Source organism: Thyridium curvatum (genome assembly GCF_004353045.1).
Source record: "Thyridium curvatum strain D216 chromosome Unknown NODE_2_length_892811_cov_85.036431, whole genome shotgun sequence".
NCBI lineage: Eukaryota > Fungi > Ascomycota > Sordariomycetes > Thyridiales > Thyridiaceae > Thyridium > Thyridium curvatum.
Window position 1 is genome coordinate 81,156 of NW_022156757.1, and position 23,802 is coordinate 104,957.

Here is a 23,802-nt window from a genome sequence, read left to right on the forward strand (position 1 = left end):
GACGCGGCCTCGGCGCCGGTCCGGTTCGCAGCCAACGACACCGCGCTTCTATTAAGATCTCTCTACTCACACTTTAGATGCTGTTCTCGGCAATTCTGGCTATTGAAGAGTGGGATATCAGCATGGCCCCCCTGACAAAGGCAGCGCTGTCTGGGGCTCACCATCCAACGGTGGCTACTGCCACGGCATCACGCTGATCCGAGGCCGGACGGGGACTCGGACCGGGTGCTGGGGACGGCATCGGGAACGGGCACTAACAATGCCGGATATTCCCATCGATAACAATTATTACCAACGGGAGATGGACGGATGGCGCCCTGATGCAGCAGGTGATGGGGACAAAGACGGCGAAAATGGACGTTTCTGGTGCGGAGTGGAGACAGAAGAACCACGAGAAAGGAATAAAATCCCGAAGGATGGAAATCAGGAAGTGCGGTTCGGAGCGAGTGGGGAAATGGACGGAGCAACATCTTTTTCTTGCGCACCCGACTAGAGCTAGACCCACCTTCTCCTTTCTACAGAGACCACGAGGACCAACTTACGGACAGCAGTGAAATACGAAGCTACTTGACCTTGACTTGGGCACGTGGCTGGATCCAAGTTGAGTCGGCACTCATTTGCAACAGGCTTCGCTCCCTTTCCGACCTCGAATGCTGCCTCGAGACAGTATCATTTCAAGATAGCGCTCGGCCCAAGCACCAAAAGCACCAACATCATGATGTACTTCCAGAAGCATTGGTAATTGATCGTAAATCGAGGTTGTGTACAATATAGAACATAGATCCCCAGCCAGAGCAGACCAGAGCAACCATGATAGTACAGAGAAATGAAGAGCCCGTCCTCCTGCAACGTTTCTGACAAAGGTCCTCAGCGCCGTCCTGGCGCAGGCCTCTGGTCGGGCATTGTGGACGTCTCCACGTCGAACGTGATGTCCCTTCGGATACCGCGAATCGGAACGGTACTCTCCTTGTCTGAGTTGGTGTCCTCGTCGAGACGCGTCCAGTCGCCCTGCTCGGCATCCTCGATGTCAAACTTGGACTTCAAGCCCTTGCGGTCCTTGCTCTTCATCTCCCCGCCGGAACCGCCGATGGTGACAAGCCCCATAGATCCCGGGTGGAGTCCATGGGAGAGATCGGTGCGCTCGTCCCGGGACGTGGCCTTGCGCGACTCGCGGTGGACAAAGTATTGGCGCAGAGCAGGGAGAGAACCGCAGATCAGGCCGATGGCGGTCTCGACGTTGGACCAGAGAGGGATGTTACCGATGTGGACTATGGACCGAGTTTGCGTTAGTGGGCAGATCTAGTCACCGGGTAACATGAAGAATCAGAAATTTTCGACATACAGGCAAGGTCGTCAAGAGGGTGGTTGTAGTAGTCGATGTACGGAGTACGGATCATAGTTGAGACGGAAGCACTGGTTTGTTAGACGCACGTTAGTCAAGGTCTCTTTGTTCAACAAGACTCTGGAGACGACATCAAGAATCAAGATCTGATGTAAGCACTTACAAGGAACCGAAAGAAAGGACAATGGCGACCATAATCTTCGTGGACAACTTCATCTGTGTCTGCCAGAGGATGAAAGCCGGAAGCACAGCACAAGCGAGATCCGTAGCAATGGTGCTGGCGGTCGACGTGTAGGACAAGCCCAGCATGGCGCTGATCGGGGAGCACTCGCCACGGCCTTCTTTGATGATGCTTTGGTCCCAGTTCGCGGCGACGGGGCGACACAGGAGCAGGATGCCGATAAAGGTCGTGCAAAAGGTGGCGAGGGTGAGGCCCAGCAGGGCGAAACAGGCTATGCGCAGCTTGGGCATGGTGGCCGCGATCCGCAGAATAGTCAGGCAAATGGACGTCTTGACCAGGCACAGTGCCTGCACGTAGAGCAGCATCCAAAGCATCAGGTACTTGATCGACTCGACCATCATCGTGGCGTTGAGGTTCGCATTGCGCGTTCCAAGGCCGCTCAGGGCCCCTATGCAGGCGAGAACGACATCGACTAGATAAATGACCTGGGTTCGAATGTTAAACTGTATTCGGCAAAGGAAGTAGACGCTGTCGAGTCCAGGGCATAGTTGCTCCGGGTGCTGCTTACCAGACCGGCGAGCATCAGACCATCGTCCCAGCCGAAGGTCCTTGCCTTGAGTCGAACCAGTGTCCTGCCGCCGACGGCGAGTAGCGACAGTATGCCGCCTGCAATCGACGTCACAAACAGGCTGAGGCTTGTGCCCTCGAGCTGGACAAAACGCTGATTGGGATCCACTGTTGCCGACATGATTCTTACAAAGAACACAACGAAATGAATGGAGTTGAACAGACTGAGGCTCGCAAGTCTGCTGACGGATCTAGAACGGGTCGTAGTAGTACTTTAAATGGTTTGCGGGTACAGCACAGTGCAGGTCAGGCAATGCGTGTACAGCAATCCTTCTCGAGCTTCTCCTTCACGAGTGGTGGACCAAGACAGCTTCGCCAGACTCAACGGCAATTGTGTGAATGATCAGCCCTAGCAGGACGGCTAGGTCCACTCATCCTTACCAGGCTCACGAGTTCTTGGGAGGCGACAAGACATGGAAGAAGATGGGATCGGCATTCGCAATGCTGCCAATCCTCCTAAAAAGAAAAATAGCCCTTGGAAGGGAAAGTACAGTCTGTTTCAAACCGCCTCGGACTGGCCCGCTGGCAGTCAGATTGTGGACCACAGAGGTGGCGCGCCAAATGAACCTGACATGGGTTCCTGTTCCGAACCTGCACGGCCGTTGGTCGGAAGTTCACCCGCAAGCCGCCAACCAGGCCAGGGCATCAAAGTTCTGACGTTTCCATAAAATCTCCGGCCATCCTTACCTGAAAGGGCGAAGCCGTTGACGATTTGCACATCTGCCAAGCCCCTGGGTGGTACGTACATACCGGCACCCAGGATAGGTATCTAAGATGGCATGATTTGGATTTAGATGCAAGGCTACCTTGGGGTCTGCTTGGGTTGTCTCTGTGCGTAGGACTTGTCGAACTGGACATATGAAGCAGGCCTTTCCAGTATCCTGATAAGAGGTACATAGCCCATCTCTGTGACCTATCAGTTGACGTTATCGTATCCCCATCGACTGAATTAGGTTCATTCCCCGGGTTTTCTTGCCAATGGTCATCTTGGAGTCTGAGATTGAGTTGCGTCTCTTACGCCTCCTGATAATCCACTTGATGGCACCACGATCAAGAAGGGCTCGCCAAATCAAATCCCGTTGTCTGGGGTGTTGCATCTAACTTGTACGAAAACAACCAGGATCAAGGCTTTTGATCCCCTCAGAACTGTGCAATACCAAATTGAATTGATGGTATGGTTTGTGGCCGCTCCCGTCGGGTATAAAAATCAACATACTGCGTCCTGGAGGATTGCAGTTGATGGTGAGACATCTAGTCAGAACCTTAACAATCCCTTTCTTTCTTTGACTCGGGTATTTCCAGTAGAGACCCTGGTCATTTGAGGTATTTATTTCTTGGCAAAATTCCCGAATCTTCGGACATCTCAGCACCCATACAAGTAGCCATTCCTTGTTCTGGGACACAGTGATGCAGCGTGCTTGAGGTTCAGTGGTCTATCATCGTTGCGAAAAGCCGAGCTAAGCTGTGCTTGCTGATACAAAATCACGCTTTTCTTTTATGGAGTTAATGGATGCTCAAAAACCAATATCGAGATGATCCACTCAATGTGTATGCAGCCTCATAAGAACTCCATACGAAAGGAGCAACCCAATGTATACGAAACACCGGGGTCTCGTCGAACAGAGATTTTCCCACGCTACTCTGCCAAGCTCGACAGCCTCAGGCGGTGAAGAGAGAAACAGAGAGCAGGCGGAAGGGCTAACTCTAGTTACAATACAAGTAGAAGTGCCGTCGGGGGCCAGGGGTAAGCCGTTTTCGAGCCACAAATCCAAGCCCCTGAAGCAAGGATCATTAGGTACGATGTTACCTCAGTACGCAACCATGGCCATGCCGCGTCTGCTAATATGTATCGGCCGAAAAACCAATCACCCTATCAAAACAATGCCCTGGACCATTGGATAACTACTTAATGATCATTGCCGCACCAGAGCACGAGGACAGCACAAGCTGACTGGCTTCTTTGTGCATTTTGGAGTTCTCCGACCAATCCGACCAACTGATGCTGGCAGAGTCGCAGATCGCCGATACAGGAAAGCTCCCTAGTTACCTGTTCGTCAGTTTCGAAGCTGCACAAGTTGTTATTGCATTGTCTCTTCAGGCGGCGGGGAGGTCGGGTAACTATGGGCTGTAGATCTTCTCCTAAGATGAGGTCGCGCGACAATGTGGATGTCCGACAGGGGTTCATGCAATTGCTAACCATCCTCTTAGCCCGGCCAACGGTTGGAAACGACCCATCAAGCATTTCATGGCAGGGGGATCTCCCGTCGGCCCCGCTCCGAGCTCTTGAAAGAGGGGATACGAGAGTGGGCGAGCGATGTACCGGGAGCGATGGTAACAATACGACTTAGGTAACCAGATCATTGTGAAGGCCACTTGCGGCCTTATCTCTCGAGCCAACCCAGTCGGCACCAGAGTGAACCGGGATGTGCTTTCTCAATGGCTCATTAAAGCCCAGGGCTCCATGATTATGCAGAAGCATCCCAAACCCAGGGAAACGTTAGGCGAACAGTCTAACAGAATGGTCCTCAAGATGAAGCTGGGGTCGGCCGCTGTTCTCACCGCTTGCGGCGGCAACTCACGACTCCTGGCTCCCATGCCCATGTATTTGAGTTTGCTCTCACCGTATCCTACCAAACTCTAACATTCGACCAATTCCAATTGACTGGGCCCCTTTGTTGCTGCAGAACCAGAATACCACCTTTTGCTGACCACCCGACAAGATGGCTGGAGAAACGGTGGTTCCCATCACGCAAGCCCCTCCGTACAGGGTCCACGAGGGCAAGACGGCCGTCATCACGGGTGGCTCGAGGAGTAAGCCTTTCCCCCTTGTCCTCTCCCACCTGCTGATCAGGAGGAAAACATAATCGCTAAAAGGAGGGACCACCGCCGCCACCGATCCTCAGGCATCGGCGCCGCCATAGCCCAGAACCTCGCCTCCAAGGGCGCCAATGTCATCCTCATCTACCTGAACGAGTCGTCCGACGGGCCCGCCGCCGCGGTCGCGGAGCAGCTCTCCAAGGCGCACGGCGTCAAGGCCGTGCCGGTGCGCGCCGACTTCAGCACGCCCGAGGGCTGCGCCAAGGTCGTCGCGGCCGTGCGCAGCGACATGCCGCCCAGCGCCAAGACGGGCCGGCCGCAGGTCGACATCCTCGTCAACTGCGCGGCGCTCTTCCACGCCGTGCCGCTCGAGGCCGTCACCGCCGACGACTTCCACCGCGTCTACAGCGTCAACGTGCTGGGGCCCATCCTGCTGACGCAGGCCGTCCGCCCCCTGCTGCCGACCGACCGCTCGGGCCGCATCGTCAACGTCTCGAGCGTGGGCTCCAAGGTCGGGCTCGAGTACCTGACGCTCTACGGCGGCAGCAAGGGCGCGCTCGAGGCCATGACGCGCACCTGGGCCCGCGAGCTCAAGGAGAGCTGCACCGTCAACGCGTGCAACCCGAGCTCCACCATGACCGACATGCTCCGCGGCGCCTCCGAGGACGCCAAGAAGGCCATCTCCATGTGGTACCCTCTGACGCCGCTGTGCGGCATCCGCGAGTGGGACTCGGACGAGCAGAAGGAGATGGCGGAGAAATATGGCGGCCGCGCGGGATACGCCGAGGAGATCGCCGGGATTGTCGGCATGATCTGCTCGCCGGAGAGCGGATGGATGACGGGATGCCTCGTCAGTGCTAATGGAGGCCAGTGGATGGCCAGCTAAGAAGATTGTAGGTATAATCTTGGACAGGCGACATCCATGTGGTGCTCAAGAAACCCCAATTGGGCCAGGTTATGAACGTGCCGCTTTGAGTAGTAACACCTACCTAACTCGCTCCTGTATTGCCGAGTCGCGAGTTGTCACAAGCCGATACTCGCCGGCTGCATGGAATACTTAGATTATTAGATCTATTACGCTGTAGATGGAATCCACGATTCGCTCGTCATTTCCAGTGGCCGCCCCTCACCCATCGGCAGACGCAGAACCCGTCCTCTCAAGGGCAGGAGTATTGCCGCTCCGCCGCCGGCGCGGCGCACTCCGCTCCCGCGCCAGGCGCGACGCTTCCCGGTGCAGGCCCCGGCGCCAGTCGCACTGCTCGGCGAACTCGCAGAAGCCGCACTTGTAGAACTCCTCGATGTCGACGCCCCGGGCTTCGCGCTCCCCGCGCCACCACTGCATGTAGCTGCCGAGGTACTCGTCCAGCACCGCGTTGTCGACCTGCATGACGTTGGTGCCGATGAGGCGGCCGCCGGTCTCGCCCGCGTCCTCGCCACCGTCTTGTGGGGACTCGCGGGCCCGGGCGCGGTATTCCACCGCCACGAGCTTGCCCAGCGAATCCTCGCCCTGGGGGAAGGTCAAGCGTAGTTCTTCTGCCACGAGAGGTATGAGAGCGCGTAGACTCTGGTAGCGAAGCGCGCCGGCCGAGGGATCTTCAGAGAGTTCCACATCCGTGGCGGGGGGCGATGGTGCATCGTAGAATATCTCATCATGAAGCTCGCCGACCTGGGCGAGAAAGGAGTCCGAAAATTGCTCGTCCGGGTCGAGTCCGTAGCGACGGATGACCCGCAGAAAATCAAGCTGTCCGCAAGCCATCGCTGCCAAGAATCGGTGGTACATGAACAGCTGGACTTTTGTCGGCCTCACGGCAGCACCTTTCGGCAAAGTATTTGAAGCCCTGGTTTTGACATCGGTCAGATAAATCTTGGGCGGGGGCCGAGCCTTGTCCCCGGCGGGCTGCGATGAAGGGAAGAACTCGGTGATGGTCTGCTGGTCTGGGGCCACCTCTGGCGCAGCTTTGCCACCAGCACCCTCTTCATCTTCGAACTGCGGATCGGGGTTGTCGTAGCTCAGTCCGTCGATGATGCCGTTAACAACATTGCCATCAATGACCCCCCAGACCTCGAGTTCTCTTGTCAGGCCGGTCTGTCTCAAGGTCCGTAGCCCTTGTATTATGTTCCACAGTTTGAGGCCAAAGGCGTCCTCCCGCTTGGTGACTTCGATCTGCACGGTGACATGCACCTCGTCCTCGAGCTCTTTGTGCACCTTGGACCCGCCCTTCATGGCGGCCGTCCTAGTCCGCTTCCCACCAGGCAGCAGCGTGAGGGTGTAGGCATACTGCAGCTCGCACCATGCGCCGGCTGTCAAGTCGGACACGGACAGAGGTTTCTTTGGATACGTCCGAAAGCGAACAAGAGGCGGTAGCTGGGAAGATGTCGAGAGTGCCGACGGTTCGGCGGTTTCTTCAGTTGGAGGCTCGACGACGGAGAGGTCATTGCTCACTAATCGCCACTTGGGGGTCAGTCAGACCTTTTGACACCTTCAAGACAGAGAATGTAGCACGCTTACAGTCCGGATAGCTGACTTTGACCTCCTCGTTTGATAATCCCAACACGGTCTGCCGGTAAGTCTCGCCAGCAGAGCCTGCGACCCTCGCGAAAGCCTTGATGGAGTGTGTAGCAGCTTCATAGCGCCCTGCAAGCGACGGATCTGGCTCGGAGATATCGCGATGGCTTTTCTGATCGTAGAGGGAGGCGGCCACGGGATCTGCTGCAAAGTCGACAGCCGCCGCAGCAGCAAAAGAGGGAATAAGCTCGGTCCTCTGGGCAGGGGATTCGCGAGCTTTGGCTCCGAGGGAAGGGGGTGTTGGATTGCTGGCGGCGGCGAAGTTGAGCGAGACGAGCAGCTCCTCTTCGTCAAGCGACAAGTCCCAGCCGTAGTCGCTGTCGTTATCTGTGGGTTGGGCAATCGCCATCGCGGCCCAGAGGTCGGTGATGAATCATTTCCGGGCGAGCGGGGCGGCGTGGTGGTGATGTCCTTTGGTGGTGATGGTTACTTCGCGTCCGGATCCAATCGTCATCGAGAATTTAGGCGGCGGTCGCGCATGAAACCCCGCCAAACGCGCTAACATGAAGCGCTGGATCGCGCCCTCACGTGCTGTATTCAGTGAGCATTGCGCGCAGACATCCACGGATACATCCACGGATATGATTCAAGTTCAAAAGTGGAGGGTTTCCCAACCCTTTTACAGATTGGAGGACCGCATCTCTCGTTGTCATTGCCATCTGCTAAAGCATATGTTTGGCTCTTCAACTGACTGTAACTTTTGTACAGGTCTTCAACCGGAACCCCCAGACCTCAGATCTCGAGACGCCATTGAATTGGAGATTCGACCGTGATGGCGAGAGTCCATGGTTTATTTGTCTGCCTTGGGACGTTGAGCAGTCTCTTGCCAGTCTATCATATCCCCTGCTAGGACTTTCCGTCCAAACAGCCCTCGGAATGGCTCGAAGGCTTCACATCTGCCAAGGGCTCCAGTGTTGAACCTGGCTGCCTGTACACTGTACAGGCTGCCCTGATTATCCAGCTGGTGATTGGCCCCCTTCACCTCGGGCTGCTCCACCGCGAACAAGCATCAGCCAGCCAGCTCGACGCCACGCCACGATGGATGACCAGAGTGAACGCCGCCGACCGAGACCTCGTGTTTCAGACAGCAATGTGTCCCTTTCGACCAAGGCAGCAACACCATTCAAATGATTGCATTCCTGGACGATATGGGGACGGGAAATCGTCTCCTGTTGCTGCTCATTCATACCTATCGGAATCTGCTGCTTTCATACACTTGTACTGTATATGAATCATGGGTCGCACGGATCTCGCTGCTTTCGCCACGTCGTATGCAGCCTCCAAGATCGGTGACATTGACGACTTGCAGCGTGCGAAGAGAGATGGTGATGATCGCCCTGGCGATTGGACGGGTCCGAGACTAGGGCCAACTTTCATGAGCCTCCCAACCGAGATCCATCTTCTCGTCAGCCAACAGCTTCTCTACCCAGATGCCTTGTCACTGAAGCACACCAACCGGTACTTCCACGAGCTGGTCTATACCGGGGTCAACCTCAAGGTCGAATGGCTCGTGCAGAGGCGCAGTCTGCATCTCGACTGCCCCAACAATGTCCGGTGCGATCTCGGGAGTGATTTGAGGTTCTGCCGGGGCAGTGTGGCGTAAGTTGACACAGTCGACGTTGAGGTTGAGGGACCACCCATGATTAATGTGACTGATCAAACAGGCTCCTCATGAAACGTCGAAGAGAGCATATCGAGTGCGAAAGCAAGCCCGGCATCGGCTGCATCGTCTTTGGCACTGCCACCTGCTCCCACAAGCGAAAATGGTCTGTAAGGATGAGACGGTGGTTACGCTCCAAGTTGACCGTCGAGCTATGGTGGCTGATTCTTGCTCTTGTTCCGCTTGTCTTTGGCTGGATATGGATGTCTGAGCTTGCTCGGTGGAGGTGATAGGTCGTGAACATAGATTGGCTCATCTGCACTGCTCTGGAAGAGTGCATCAGGAGATTGACGGACAGGACTGTACGATATGTGTATGTTTATGGGCCTATACCAGAATGCATAGTTGGGGACGAGTCTAGAGGCTCAACCCATCTCTTTGAGACTTGAACTAATTACTCTCACTTCATAAAGTAGTCTAGGTAAGTGGTTGGACAAGTCAGAAGCAAGTTAATACTGGCTGACTAGGTGCTTACCTGTCTTCTACCCCACACCTGTGACCCCAACTTTCCAATCCCCACAAGAATGAGCCCAGTCACAACTCTCCGCCTCCGCCATCGGCATCGATGATGGAGCTGGCGACTGTCCGGAGAAGGTCACGTACAGGTTCGAACCCAAATTCCAATCCAGCTAATGACTGCTGATCAACGCTAATGGAACGCAGGTTGTACGGCCTGTCGCCGGCAGCACAGGAAATGCGATGAGCAACGACCCGTGTGCTCCTCATGCCAGGCCCGTGGCGTCCAGTGTGTCTATCAAAGGCAACTGAGATGGACTAGGCTACACATCTCTGCCCCTGTCCATCAGCCGCAGCCTAATCCTGCAGTTGAAAACGACTCATCTTCATGGTCTGGAACACCCCTTACATTTGCACAGCAGCAGAACCCTGCCGGGACATCCGCCCATGGCCCGGAGGCAATGCACACAAGGCAGGCAGAGGATCGAGCCGACAGTCACTCAAGGGATGAGCATTCCTATCATATGGAGACGACACCATATAGCCCGACCCCATGGTCTATCAACAACGATCCAACACAGATCTTATCCCGGGCCATCCGCCACCCTAGTGATGAGAACGCTTTCAAGTATTGTGAGTGTTTCATGGACCATTCTTGGATGGACATGTTACTTACTCCTTAGACCTGAAACGGGTTTGTTGGTGCACGCCAGCATACGATAGCAACCTGAACCCGTACCGGAAGCTGGGATTCATGGCCCTTTCGCACCCGGTCCTTCTGCGCGGAGTCTTGTCGGTCTCCGCAGCTCACATGGAGATGTACGGGCAAACAAACACCGGTGTGTCTTGTGTCCGGCAATTACATGCCCTGGGAGCATTGCGGTCAGCTTTGCATCTGCTCGAAAGAAACGAACTCAGTCAGTCGAGGGACGACTCGACGGCAAAAGTGGATGATCCTCCCTCAAGCCTCTCCGACAAGGAGGTCACGCTAGCCGCTGTGGTGATGCAAACATCGTCTGTGCTCATGGCAGGTCTCTGGACCATAGAGATGCACATCAAATGTGCCCTATATCTCATCCAACACCTGGGTTACTTTGACAGAGCCCCGAGCTCAGTCTTGACAAGAACCGTCATCAACCGGCTCGCCATGGTGGACGTGATGCTCGCTTTCGTCCGGACCCACCGCCCTCAAGCCCCCTTGGACTTCTACATGTACCAGATCCACGAGGAGCTCGATCGCGAGGAGCCGTCCTTCCGAGAGATGCACGGCTGCCACCAGCCCGTTCTCTCGTTTCTGGCTCGGATCGCCGTGCTGAGTGCAGACTTGGCAAGTGGGACGAGCCCGCAGCCGGAGATTCGAGCGAAAGGCCATCAGCTGGAGACAGAGATGCGGCTCTGGGGTCATCGCTACTACGGCATACTGAACACGGAGGCAGCATCGACAAGTTCCGCGAGTCAGGGCCCCCCTCAAATAGTTCCAGCCTGCACTGCATTGGACACTGTCTGTGAGTGCTTCTACTGGACAGCCCACATAGTCTTGCTGAGGAGAGTTCTGTTGGAGCCGACCAAGTCTGTAAGGGTCCAATCCATCCGTCGGCGGGTGTTCGACCTGATCAACGGTCTTGTTCCCGGCTGTGGTCCAGATTCATCCTTGGCGTTCCCGTTTTACATGAGTGCGTGTGAGGCTATAAGCCTTGAAGATCGAGAGTGGGTTTGCCGAAGGCATATGGAGACGTTTGCCGTGTATCGTGACGACTGGAGGGTACTGCTAATGGCCGCTGTTGAAAAGGTCTGGTCCAAAGCTGAGGCTGAAGCAGCTGATCACCGATAGTGTGGGTTGGTGGTAAAGACTCTCGAAGGAATATATTTGGCAGATGACAGCTTTGCGTATCCCAAGTTGAGCCGCAGCAGGGCGGATCAGATCAGGTAGAAGTCTAAATGCACCCAACAGCTGCACCGTTACCAAATACCAGGAGATGAAATTTGAAAAAGCCTGATCTAAAAAGCTCACTGCGACCTTTATGTTCACGAAAGAATGCCACTACCCATGTGGTCAAACCACATCTTCACTCCTGACTGCCTCGCTAGCAAGAGATTTGATCGCCATCTCAACAAGTGCCACGAATCGATCTTCCTCCATGCGGACATCCGAGTTCTGCCAGTCGTTGTCACGCCTTAACCGGCTCGACTGTCCCCTACTCGAGTATTCGGTGTCGCCCTCGCCGGGTCCATCATCTTCTTTATCTGCCCTCTTCTCAGTCCTCCCTCCAGGCGCAACCATCTCGGCATGGGCACTAAAGTACCGCTGCCCCGTCATACCCGCCAGGTTCTGGAACCCCTTGTGAAAGAGCCCATCGGGCTGTATCTCCACCACCGCGCCCGCACCCTCGCGCATAAACATGGTGTGTGTCAGCCCGGCGCCGTGCACACCGACGAGTACGTCTGTCTCCTGCACAACGCGGAGCTGCTCCGCGAACGGGATGCTGCCAAAGTCGACGGACTGGACGTGTACGTCGGGAAAGCGAGTTCGCAAGCCATCGATCAGCTCCTCGTGGTGGAGGAGCTGGCGGGTGCCACGCCGGTCGATGAATGTCAGGGTGACGTCTTGCTGATTCTTCACTGGAGCATGCGGGCCGGGCTTGTGGGGGATGTGGAGGTGTTGGAATACTCTTTGCACGAAGAGCCTGAGCAACGGGGACTCGGTGCAGTCGCGGACGACCCAGTCGTTCTGCCAGAGGGAATTGCTGGCGCCGGGGAGAGGGGCGATGATGTCGAGACGTTTGCCTTCGTATTGCGCCAAGGCCTTTGGTTCCGCCTTATTTCCTGTCAGACGGAGAGGCTTCCGTTTCGAGAGTAGCTCCCATAGGCCAAAGTAGGGGCCGTTCGGCTTGTCGTCCAAGATGAAGACTTGGGTGTTGGCGATGTCCTCGGGAAAGCTGAAGAACGGCTTGTCTTCAGAGTCACGGCTGATGCGCAGAGTGTCCATGGTGATCGTCATCGCCCATATCTCCATAAGGCAGTGCCAAAGATTTCCTTCTCCCTCTCGCTTGATCAATATCGCGAACTCATTCTTGTGCTTGTTCTGAGGTAGTTCTGAAGAAGGTTCGGCGGAGCCTTCGCTGAACTCCACATACTTGTCGAAGACAACCTTTGGCCCAGTCTGATACCAGTAAGTTTTGAGACTGCTGAACGCGAGCAGTCCCTTTTCCCTTTCGTCGGCATCCGGATCCCTGACCTCGCAGTCGAGCACGAACTTCGCTTGCGGTAGATCTAACAAAGCTCCCTGCCCTATACAAAATGAATCATGGTTGTTGTCGTTGTGAACATGGCTATGCAGGCAAGAGAGTCGAGCGGCAGATGAGTCGGGTTTGCAGTATTGGATCGTGTGATCTCGTAGCTGCTCCAGGTATCGGGGACCGAAACGATCTTCGCAGAAGGCTGACTCGCCGGGTTTCAGGGGTGGGATCTCTTCTAGCTCCGGGATCGATAGTGAACCATTTTTGCTGTTTGTTGTTAGACTAGCTTTTGTAAAGCCTGACCAGCTATGGGAAGGATGCGTTCGACTTGAACTTCGTGACAGGCCATAGGTAGTCACAAGAAAAAGAAGAAGGCTCCCGATGATGATGAAGAGGCGAAGACGCCCGAACGTGTAGGGCGCCAGCATGTTGAAGCAGCAGTGTTGGATTCAGAGCATTGAGGAGAAGGTGAAGTTGACCGGCTTGTAAGAATGGATGTGTACTGAACAGTGAGTTGAGCGAGTGGTGACACTGAACACATGGACCTTGGGGCATAGACAGCACCACGTCGCTAAGCTGCACCAACTGGCAGTGGGGGCCTCTTCGTCTCTGCCTGCCATTGATTCTGTGAATGGAACGTAAGCCCCAGCCCAGTTATTATTGATGCTGACAGCGGAACAGGTCAACCTGTCAAGCTCCGACGAAGGAAACGCTGCCCTTGGAAGTCAGGCAGGTTTCCATTCGTGTACATGCGCACTTTACAGTGGTGAGAACAGTCCAGGTGTCTGTTTTCTAACGTCTCATTGCCTCTGGGTATGGCACCGTGCTCCGCTCAGACAAGCATTGCTTGGCTCGCGGATATGCACGTACCTGAGTAACTACCGCGCATCAAGGATGGCTTGTAAGAATATGGCGTTGGCTCAGTGTCTGACAGCCCCCTCCAGCGGATTACTGTAAGACACAAGAGGTATCTGTGCAAAGACATCCAATCGGGTCCTCCCCATCCAAGATTACTCTTCACACCATTTCTTGGACATTTCAACACTTTGAACAGGGTTAAAGCCCCTGAACCCCAGTAATTGCACAAAAGATCATCGCGGGTGCTTCAACGGCATCTCAAGTTTGGAGCTACTGTGGCGACTTGATATTCCGCTTCCGCCCGGAATTGTCCGTCCGTAATTATCCCAAACGACTCAAAACTGTACGCCATCCTGCCACATGCAAAGATTCACATGGACACACTCGGGGTCATTGTTGACAACACCGACTCGGAGCTCGCCCACCGGCTCGCTATGTAACGTAGAAGCGAACGAAGTATGGAATTGGTGCGATTTACTATGAACAGTACCTCCACGGGACCTCCGAAGACGGAACCGGGGCCGGAGCCGGCAGCCCCACCCAGCGCCGATGTCTGGAGGGGCCATCGCTGGCATTGCGGTGGGTTCACTAGCCGGTGTCGGTGTTGTCCTTGCCTTCGCCTGCATAGATGGCAAAAGCAAAACCGAGTGCCAACCCGGACATGGCAGACCCAGACCAAGCCTAAGGTTGCATACACATGCCTCCTCCGGGCCATGTGAAGTCGGGCATGGGGGCGTCTAAGGGTACAATTTCCAATTACGAAGTGCAGGGTAGTAGATAATACGTTGCAACAGTCTCTGGCTTTCGAGGTTTGGATAAGTTAAGGGCAGGATAGCCTGGCCGCCCATATGATATACAAGCACTCGTTCGTTCTCAATACTGGTCATGCACATTGCCCCGGATGCAATGTGGATATCACGATCTGCATTAGCCCTGTGTTGTGTTGCCAATTCGCAACGCTAGCGTTATTTTAACCTAATCGGGTCTGAAGTGTTTCCTGACCGAAGCCTATGGGATGGCTTCATTTGTAAATTCACCGCTTGCGGGACTGCCCCATTATGCCTAGTCTCGCCGCTGTGGTCTTCATGTCCGGCCTCGCATGTAGGTCCGGAATCGGGGTCGATGGGCCATGGGGCACGGCAGGCAAGGTTTTGCAGGTGTTCGTGCCCAAGAGTTGCCAAAGGGTCCTGCCGTTCTTGTGTCATGGTCCATTCAGTTGTCCGCCTACACGAGTCCAAATCATAACAGATCCGCTGGTTGCTTATATACAGCACGTATTCTCTCTGTCTTGTTGACCAGAACCTGTTCCATAGCATGAGACAAGTTGATCCAATGCATAGACACCTGTCACTGAACTATTCTGTCTTACAACAACGCCCTCGAGCCTTTCCGACCATTCACGATGCTCAAAAGGACTGAGACCGGGACATGGCTCCCTGCGTTCGTTCCCGATTCTTCTATCGTGGTTGTAGTCCTCCTTATGGCCTGTTCGATGGCCGTTTCTACTGTACGTTGTCTCCTCGCTGTATCTTGTCAATAATATCAATCCACTGACATACAACCTTAACAGTCCCATGGAGCCTGCCGCTCCATGATGAACGGCCTTAACATCCTCACCGAGTACACCGACTACTTCCACCTTGACGAATCGACCTTGGGCGTGAGCACAGCCGCCATCTTTGTCGGCGGCTGCTTGGCTCCGCTCTGCGCCGGCTATCTCTGCGACCGGATGGGACGACGGCCCGGCATATTCTGGGGCTGCGTCATCGCCCTCGCGGGCATGGCACTCCAGAGCGCTGCTCAGAACCTTGCCATGTTCATCGTCGCTCGAGTCATGATCGGCCTCGGCGGCTCGACTGCAAATATCGCGAGCGGCACGTACCTCTCCGAGACGTTTCCCAGCGCCTGGAGGTCATGGGGTGTCAGCATGCTCAACAACTTTTTCTAGTCAGTTGCCCCTTTTGGGCAGCTGAGTGATGGCCCCAATGCTGATCAGATCCAGTGTCGGTGCCCTCATCATGGCTCTTGTAACTCTCGCGACGAGCTCTTGGCCATCAGCCTGGGCTTGGAGAGTTCCATCAATCACCCAGGGTCTCTTTCCCGTCCTCTGTATCATGCTTCTGCCATTTGTGTAGGTCCACCTTTCCGTTGAAGCATCGTCATTCGCTAACAAGACCCCTAATAGCCCCGAATCTCCCCGGTGGCTGGTGTATCAGGATCACCATGAGGCTGCACGTTGCTCGGTTGCTCTCGTTGCAGCTGACGGTGATGTCGACAGTTCAGTAACCACTGCGATTTACGAGGCAATAGTCGAGGGGTCCGGATGGGAATACTCACAGAAGCTGGACGTCTCCCTTTGGGGTGTAATTAAGAATCCCGTGACGAGGAGGCGACTTCTCATCGGCGGTGCATCTATTGGTGTCTTCTCTTCGATCTCTGGTAATATCATCGCAACCTACTACATCGGGGCCGAGCTCAAGACCGCAGGCATAACAGACATCACATCACAACTCAAAGCGGTACGTGACCTCTATCCTGACAAGACCACAACGTTCAACCAACGTTAACAAACTACAGAATATTGCTCTCAATGCATTTTGTTTGCCTTGCGCTCTGGTCGGCACCGCAGTATTATCCCGGTGGGGCCGCAAGTCGACTGCCGCTTTGACAGAGATCTTTCTCGTCCTCTGTCTCGTGATTATCGGAGTGTTGTCCAAAGTGTATACTGATGACCCGAGTAATGTTTCGACGGCCTTGATCTACGCCAATGTAGCCATCATGTTTCTCTTCCAAGGCGTCTACTCGGTCGCGTGGACGCCTTTGATGACTCTCTATCCGCCAGAGATTGCCAACTATTCGATACGCGCACATACTGTTGGGTTGGCTCAATTCACACAGAACCTCCTCTGGTAAGTTATCTCAACCCAATATCTTGGGACAGGAGTTGAGTTCTAACTTGTGTATAAGCATCATCTTTGTGCTTATTCTGCCTATCGCATTCAAGAACATTGGATGGAAAGTGTATGTGATCAACGCATCGTGGGACGTTGTGATTGTTGTTTTGATTGTAAGTGATGTGAGAATCTTACACTCGAGCAGCATTACTTATCGCTTGTCATTCTAGTGGCTCTTCTGGGTTGAAACCAAAGGCAAGACTTTGGAAGAAATCAATATTTTATTCGAGAACAAGACGAGTCGGAACGATACACACATCGAAGATAATATGAGGGTTGGCATCTACCAATGCAACAACGATACCGGTGAAGCGAAATCGCAATCCTAAGCATGAAGTGTGGCACTTGAGCTTGGAAATGACTAATTAATGAAAGGCTTGCATTGGATTGAAGATGGGAAATTCTTGGTTATTTCAAATCATCACAACAGCGATCTGAATGCCTGCGGCGTGTTTACTGTCTGTTGGTGAGGTTGTCTGAAAGTTCGTTTCGACTGTGGCAACGGGAACAAGGCAGCATGAGACAGAAAGGGTCGCAATGTCGCTTACCTGTTCAAGCCCCTATGGGCTGCTGATCACATCCGCAACCACATGTCTGATTATGCTTTTCTCGCGCATTGAGTTTAGTTGTGCCGCAGGCTCAATTGCTATCTTAGATGCAGCCCTTGATCTATCTTTCGTGCCCTCTCAATCATGGCCTCCAGAATGCTTCTCTCGTCCCCTGATAGCCTCCTCGGCTCTCCCTTCGCCATACAGCTCATATCCTGTTTTGTAGCCCCTTTCCGCCACTCCCCATCCACCATCCAATACACCGGAACCTCATACTCATGTTTCATCTCCTCCCTACCCTTGTTCTTCAGTAAGCTCCCATTATACCACAACAGCCGATCCTGCTCATCCACGTGGGCAATGACAAAGCTGCACACCTCCTCGCCCTCCAACCAGCCCACAACAGCAGCATAGTGCTCTTCGAACTCGTACCGCGCGCCCGCCAGCTCTAACCCGAACCACCAGCTCTCCTTGTCGCCGTACGTCATCCTGTACGTGGCCTCCTCGCGCACGGCCCTGGTGTTCTGCCAGCAGACGTGCAGCAGCCCGACGAGGACGTCCGCGCGCGACTTGTCGACGACGACGGCGCCCGAGTCACCCTCCTCGGCGTAGTCCTCCGTCCAGACCCTGGACCTGTTGAGCGCCGCGCTCGGCGGCCGCCGGACCTGGCTCCTCCACCACTCGTGGCGCTCCGCGAAGGCGTGCTGCCACAGCAGACGGTCGTGGAAGAGCAGGGCTCCCGCGCCGGCGGCGCGGAAGGCGCCGTGCTCGAACAGGACCTCGGGCGGCTGCAGGAACACGGCGTCTGCGTCGAGGAGGATGACGCGCTCGAAGCGCGAGGCCAGGGCCGCGAAGGGCTTGATGGCCCAGGAGCCGTGCTGGAGGTCCAGGGAGGCGTCGTCGAAGACGGTGGTGATGTCGAGGAACTCGAGTGGCGGGCCGGACTCGACTAGAGACTGGAGGTAGGATCTGCTCTGCGCGGAGAGATCATTGTCGCTGGCGTAGGTGATTTGGATTGGTAGGTTCGAGTGGAGGACTGATCGGAGGGAAACGACCAGGTGAGCCGCGAAGCGCAGCGTGCCTTCGCTCGTTGGGATGACGATGCCGGCTGAGCCCGGTGTGAAGGACCTGCGTAGTTCCGATAGGGGAGCCTTGCTCGTCAGGTGTCCCGGGTTCTTCAGGAAGGGGAAGTGCTGCGCTGCCGTCTTCTCGATAGCAGCTGACAACATGTTCCTTCTCGAGGCGTCATTAGTTGTGTCTGCCAGGACGATCCAGTCGTCCAATATTCGACATCTTTCGCCCAACTCGCCGAAGACATCCTTATATGGCGGCCCGAGAGGATGACTGGTAAAGTAGTGTACAATGTCCGCTGTGACAGATGCCGTGTCGCTGGTGTCTATCGTTGCTGGTCTTTCATGTACAGGGCGTAGTATATGTGTAGAGGACCCAAGATCAGGGTGATAGAGCAGCCATAATGACAGCGCTATTGCCAGAAGGAAGGCAGTGGCTAGAACTTTGGATGTCCTCTGTTTTCCTATTGCCGAAAGCATTATCATATTGCAATGAGATTCATCTGGGAGAAGTCCTACGTAGCGGCTCAAAACAACGTAGACATGAACGCGCTAGGCATGAATGAAGCAGAGCAACTGATCGTGTGCCCCTTTTCCAAGGGAAAACAGGTTTGCCCCCTGAGCTGATATCTGTTGGTTCTTTGTACAACAAGGATTCTAACATGCGCGACTCTGACTGGTTGTAGCCTCAAACGCTCTTTGGGGGTTGTATGCAACCTGAGTGCTGTTGGTTCTATCAGGCGAATCAGAGTTGAGCAGGGAAGCGCTCAGGAGAATGATGAGGCCAAGCGACCCCCATTATTTTCCGGATTCGGCGCCAAAGCCTCCCGCTACCAGACTGCCGTGCCGGATCATTGCATGCCATTTGAAAAGTTCAGGAGGGCGCGCGGGCAGGACAATCTGATGTGACCAGTTTGATTGCGGCTAGTAAGGAGTTTCATGTCGGTGTAGGCTCTTATTAACCTAATGAGTTTCTCGACTTAAGGGTTAGTTGACTTCCCTTCGTCTCGAGCCTCTCCTCGCTGTGCCATGAATACGCCCAAAAGTCCGTCAACCTTCGGTGGTCAACTAAAGCGTGCAAGACACGATAACTTGGCTCGTCATGTGTCATTTAACTATGCAATTACTCGTCGCTTTTGCGTTCACACTCACGTCACGGGTTGTCGCCCTCAACTGCTTTGGGATGAACGGCCTCTCGTATCCGGACAACAAAATTTGTCCCGGTACAAACGCCTGCTGTAATGTCATAGCGACATGTCTACCGAACAAACTCTGTCACAATCCTGGAGATCCGGAAAGCCGCTTCGTTCGAGGGCCATGCGCTGTGAAGGGCTGGGACGACTCATGTGCCCAGATGTGCCTCTACAGTGAGAAACCAGCAGACTTGCGAGATATCGAAAGCACGGAGACTAACATGGACCCAAATCACAGATGAAACAGACACTCAGAATCCATCTAAGAGCAACGTGCTTCCGCGTGTCGATCGCTGTTCGGACGGCACGTACTGCTGCGCTGCGGACACTCAATGCTGCCAGTCCGGCAGAGGAGTATTCCTGGACGACCACGGCAACATCACGACCGCCCGTCCAGAGTCATCCAGCTCTAGTTCCTCATCCAAGCCAACGGAAACCCAATCATTATCAATCGCACCATCACCAAGCATGCCATCCTTGACAACGACACAAACAAGGGCTCCCGACACTACGACATCCCCTGTGGGAGCGATCACAACATCGAGCAACTCGAGCTCCTCTACGGGCTCGGATGATTCCACAGCGCTGAAGGTTGGACTTGGGGTGGGCATACCGATGGCAGCCTTGATGACGGGCTGTGTTGTCACATTCTTCATGAGAAGAAGGCAAAGATCTGCGGCTACTGCTTCAACGGCGCATGTTGCAGGCACTATGTCATACCACGATCAGCAGGATGCGAAACCCCTTTATGCCCACCACTACCAACAAGGCTATGGCCAGTCTGCACCAGTCGAAATGATGGCAAGATCTCCAAAGCGGACTCGCGTCTTTGAGCTGGGGACATAGGGATTGCGGAGGATCTTAGGCTGTGTAAATGCAGAACTCGAGGTTACGATACGGCGCTAAGTCTTGTAAAGTGGTCTTGTAATACTTCTTATGACTGCAAATATGTTGCGAATAATTGTTCTAGCCCCTTTTATTCCTGTTGATGCCACAACGAGCTGATCATATTGTCCAATGCCGTGTCAAGTCAGGGTCATGGCCGCCAGGACTTAACAAACTGTTTCTCATTTCACTCTCCTGTAACACTACACTGCATACCATCAGAGCCTTGGACAGGGGCGCTCAGGCATGCGGCCGTCTGTATGGGCTTGTTAGAAACGACACCTCCAAAGCCAAGCCAGTCCAGTGGAAATCTTTGAAGATATTATGCAAAGCCCTTGGTAATACGGGCCATACACAGTTATAAACAGTGACATGTGTCTAATGATAGCAAGACAAATGTGGCACAGATCCTGCCAAGGTTGTCGATCCACCTCTTGGCACAGTTGCATCGCCACGACGATCCGTTGGCGGTAACCAGCCTCAGAGAATTGTTCAAACGACCACCAAACTTGGGAAAGCACGAAGTTTTCCTTTCCAAAGAGCCAGATACCCGCATGCAGAGAATCAGTTCAAGGACACAACATCGAATAACATGAGCAGCAGCAAAGACAAGTTTCCCGCCGACGAGGTGGTCGCCGCCCACATGCAAGAAGCCGCCCCACCGGCCTACGACGACCACCCGGACTTTACCCCGGAGGCCGGCCAGCCGGCAGCACCTGAGTACACCGAGTCAGCCGAGGCCAGCTCCAGTTCCGCCCAGCCAGGGGCCGTCGCGGCTGTTCCGTACCGGCCCTTCCCGGCCCTCATGACGGCACACTACCGCATTCATCTCCTAGGCGTGAAGTACTTCGACCTCTGCGGCGCGACCAGGGCCGACAAGCTGTACATCGTCGAGGTGACGCTGGGCTGGCACACCAACGGGCCTCTTGGCAAGCGCACCGGCATGCTGCTACACAACGGCATGCAAAAGAGCGACACGGTCATCGCGGCCGCCGGGGCGGATACCAGCTCCGCCGGATCGGACCTCGGCTGTGCGGTCAACACTATCATCAAGATCCCTGCCCTTCCTGGTAAGGGGGCTTCTGACGCACACGGCCTGGTGACGGAGATGATGCGCGCCGGGACGGTCAGGGAGGGCGAGAACACGATCGTTATGTTCCGCTTTGGGATCGAGGTCGGCAGCGAGGAGAAGATGCGGCGGGAGACGTTCGAGTGGCGGAGGGTGTCCAAGGCCGGGGCAGGGGGTGACTTCCCCGCTGGCGGGTACAAGTTGCTTCGGCTTGGCATGACTGATAGCTCCAATGGCAGCGCCTACGAGGGCGAGTCGTCAATGTCTGCAACTTTCGTCCCGGGGGTGACGGCGCCATTGCCAGATACCGAGGGTGCAGACGTCGTTGCCACGCTTGCCTGGCCTGGGGTGCCCGTGAACATGCGGGACGCATTTACGTTACGGCTTGTGGGTAGCGGAGAGTCAGGGGTATTGGGTCAGCGGTGGTCGCTGATGACAGTGATCACGGCACTACGTCTTTGGGAGCACCACTCCATTGGCAACGAGACCAAGTTTGCTGCACGGATGGGAGAGAAGATACGAAGCTGAAGTGCATGCGTCGAGGGACAGTATGAGTTGACAACGACCGTTCACTTGAGCCTCCTTTGGATAGCGTGACGGCAGATTCCGAGCCTTGGGGGTGATCCACGATCCTACACGTACGCTGCATGCATCTCAAGAGCCGTATTCCCTCCAACGTTCCGAAAACAGTGCAGGGAGTCGGAGGGTACGAAAAATTGCAAAGCAGACAACAAGGAGCATCGTTTCATGGTAATTGCAACATACACTACTGGGAGAAGGACGCGAGTAACTTTGCCGAATCCTTCGAATCATCTCTCATCCCGAGAACGCTTTTCTCACTCGTTATGTTAGGGTGAGGTATCATGCGGAACCTACGGAGCAGGCCTCAAATCCATGCCATCGAGCATGGCAGCGAAGGAAGGACTCCCTGGCTGGTGCTTCTCCGAGCATACAACACAACGAACAACCTTGCTTTTCCGAGATGTGATAAAAATCGTGCATCTAGACCGCAAACTATGCCATCCTCAGACGACGATGGCCGGGCACTTCTTTAGACGATGACTACAAGTACGTAACTAGGTAGTGCTAAGAGAAATTTCAAGTTTATATTCAGCGTGTTCTATGCCTCGACTCGCGCCCCCTGATGCCATTGTTGTGCCAGCTTCTCGGCCACATCGAGAAAACCTGGTTTGCCATCAAGTGCCCGTCAAGAAACCTTGGCAATCCTCCAGGGTCCGCCTCGCCAGGGGGGCCAGAACCTCGTGGCGTCTGACAAGTGCAGGACTACCGATAGCGCGCAACCGCGCGACGAGCCTAGCAGGACTCGTCTTCCTTAGCCCTACAACAAGTCCTGAAGTAATCTCGTTCTGGCCTCGCCACGCCACACCTTGAGAAAGCGTGAAACGTCCGCATTACGAGTCATCCCCTTTTCCACCAAGGTAAGGCACTACGGAGAAACTAGCATCGGACGTTGAAGGTTGAGAGGAATGCGCACGGCCATGACCTTCCCGTTCCCTTTCCCGCCCGCCCCGGCGGTTGCCCCCGCCGCCCCTAAAGCCCATCCGCACCGTTCCGGGGCGCGATGCTTGGCACATGGCAGGCAGGTGAGCCGGCTTTGCAAACTATCGATGGGCGGATCGTACCCTGAGTCGGGATGGTGTAGGGCATGGAGATGCGAGAGGCTGGCGAGTAGACGACCTCACATGTCTAGACGAGCCTGTTTACCCACGTTTTTGACAGGGCTATGTTTAGGGCCTGTCATATGTCAACCAGACTGCAAGAAGCAAGGGGAGATCATGCCAGAACCACGGTCTCGAGTCAACGACACGTGCGTGTGTCGGGTCTTTCGAGCAGTGCCGACGCCTTGCTCTCATCACGGCTGCCACGGAGCGGCACACGTCGACTTGAGCTCCTGGCTCTCCTATTCTCGCTTGCATGCAAACAGGGCAGTCGCAGACGCCACAAGGGAGCTAGTGAGGATTTTCTCAGACGGGGTACGGCACATTCAAATTGCCAACGACCGGGATACCTACCAGCAACCAGTCCTTCCTACATCGCAATATGTACCAGATAGATTGGCAGACTCCATGAGCCACTCCGTCCAGTTCTGAAACCAAAGCTCAATACCTTCAATTCATCATCCTACAAAGTACGGAGCGAGTACGAAGTAGTAGACACACACGAACTCGGCAGCACAGCCATGCTCGTGGCTAGATACGGAGATTTGCACTAGGTTGAAAGAGGTAGGCCATTCATACAGGTACTTTACCTACATGGCAGCTGCAGAGCTACAGTAGCATTCAGCTCCGATGGCCCTGAAGGAGAAAAACCATCTGCACT

At 54.9% G+C, this 23,802-nt stretch overlaps 9 protein-coding genes across 9 annotated transcripts; 4 read left to right on the plus strand and 5 right to left on the minus strand.

Moving 5' to 3' along the window:
* Positions 1-867: 867 nt before the first annotated feature.
* E0L32_000428 (uncharacterized protein) lies at positions 868-2,271 on the minus strand (the record flags this gene model as incomplete). Its single annotated transcript, XM_031138681.1, has 4 exons — positions 868-1,268; positions 1,343-1,413; positions 1,506-2,008; positions 2,092-2,271. 4 exons carry the CDS (start codon positions 2,269-2,271, stop codon positions 868-870), a joined length of 1,155 nt encoding a protein of 384 aa, XP_030995745.1.
* Positions 2,272-4,870: 2,599 nt separating this feature from the next.
* Positions 4,871-5,853, plus strand: E0L32_000429 (uncharacterized protein; the record flags this gene model as incomplete). Its single annotated transcript, XM_031138692.1, has 2 exons — positions 4,871-4,961; positions 5,054-5,853. 2 exons carry the CDS (start codon positions 4,871-4,873, stop codon positions 5,851-5,853), a joined length of 891 nt encoding a protein of 296 aa, XP_030995746.1.
* A 240-nt stretch (positions 5,854-6,093) lies between these two features.
* On the minus strand, positions 6,094-7,882 carry E0L32_000430 (uncharacterized protein; the record flags this gene model as incomplete). The annotated part of the gene is made up of 2 exons (XM_031138703.1): positions 6,094-7,409; positions 7,477-7,882. 2 exons carry the CDS (start codon positions 7,880-7,882, stop codon positions 6,094-6,096), a joined length of 1,722 nt encoding a protein of 573 aa, XP_030995747.1.
* Positions 7,883-8,767: 885 nt separating this feature from the next.
* E0L32_000431 (uncharacterized protein) lies at positions 8,768-11,480 on the plus strand (the record flags this gene model as incomplete). The annotated part of the gene is made up of 4 exons (XM_031138714.1): positions 8,768-9,132; positions 9,198-9,299; positions 9,972-10,282; positions 10,333-11,480. 4 exons carry the CDS (start codon positions 8,768-8,770, stop codon positions 11,478-11,480), a joined length of 1,926 nt encoding a protein of 641 aa, XP_030995748.1.
* A 222-nt stretch (positions 11,481-11,702) lies between these two features.
* Positions 11,703-13,313, minus strand: E0L32_000432 (uncharacterized protein; the record flags this gene model as incomplete). Its single annotated transcript, XM_031138725.1, has 1 exon — positions 11,703-13,313. The coding sequence occupies one exon, from the start codon at positions 13,311-13,313 to the stop codon at positions 11,703-11,705; it is 1,611 nt and encodes a 536-aa protein (XP_030995749.1).
* Positions 13,314-15,145: 1,832 nt separating this feature from the next.
* E0L32_000433 (uncharacterized protein) lies at positions 15,146-17,026 on the plus strand (the record flags this gene model as incomplete). The annotated part of the gene is made up of 7 exons (XM_031138736.1): positions 15,146-15,250; positions 15,314-15,690; positions 15,746-15,874; positions 15,929-16,262; positions 16,321-16,652; positions 16,711-16,810; positions 16,868-17,026. The coding sequence occupies 7 exons, from the start codon at positions 15,146-15,148 to the stop codon at positions 17,024-17,026; spliced, it is 1,536 nt and encodes a 511-aa protein (XP_030995750.1).
* Positions 17,027-17,343: 317 nt separating this feature from the next.
* E0L32_000434 (uncharacterized protein) lies at positions 17,344-18,795 on the minus strand (the record flags this gene model as incomplete). The annotated part of the gene is made up of 1 exon (XM_031138747.1): positions 17,344-18,795. The coding sequence occupies one exon, from the start codon at positions 18,793-18,795 to the stop codon at positions 17,344-17,346; it is 1,452 nt and encodes a 483-aa protein (XP_030995751.1).
* A 1,042-nt stretch (positions 18,796-19,837) lies between these two features.
* Positions 19,838-20,352, minus strand: E0L32_000435 (uncharacterized protein; the record flags this gene model as incomplete). The annotated part of the gene is made up of 2 exons (XM_031138758.1): positions 19,838-20,217; positions 20,265-20,352. The coding sequence occupies 2 exons, from the start codon at positions 20,350-20,352 to the stop codon at positions 19,838-19,840; spliced, it is 468 nt and encodes a 155-aa protein (XP_030995752.1).
* Positions 20,353-20,985: 633 nt separating this feature from the next.
* E0L32_000436 (uncharacterized protein) lies at positions 20,986-21,990 on the plus strand (the record flags this gene model as incomplete). The annotated part of the gene is made up of 1 exon (XM_031138769.1): positions 20,986-21,990. One exon carries the CDS (start codon positions 20,986-20,988, stop codon positions 21,988-21,990), a length of 1,005 nt encoding a protein of 334 aa, XP_030995753.1.
* Positions 21,991-23,802: the final 1,812 nt, after the last annotated feature.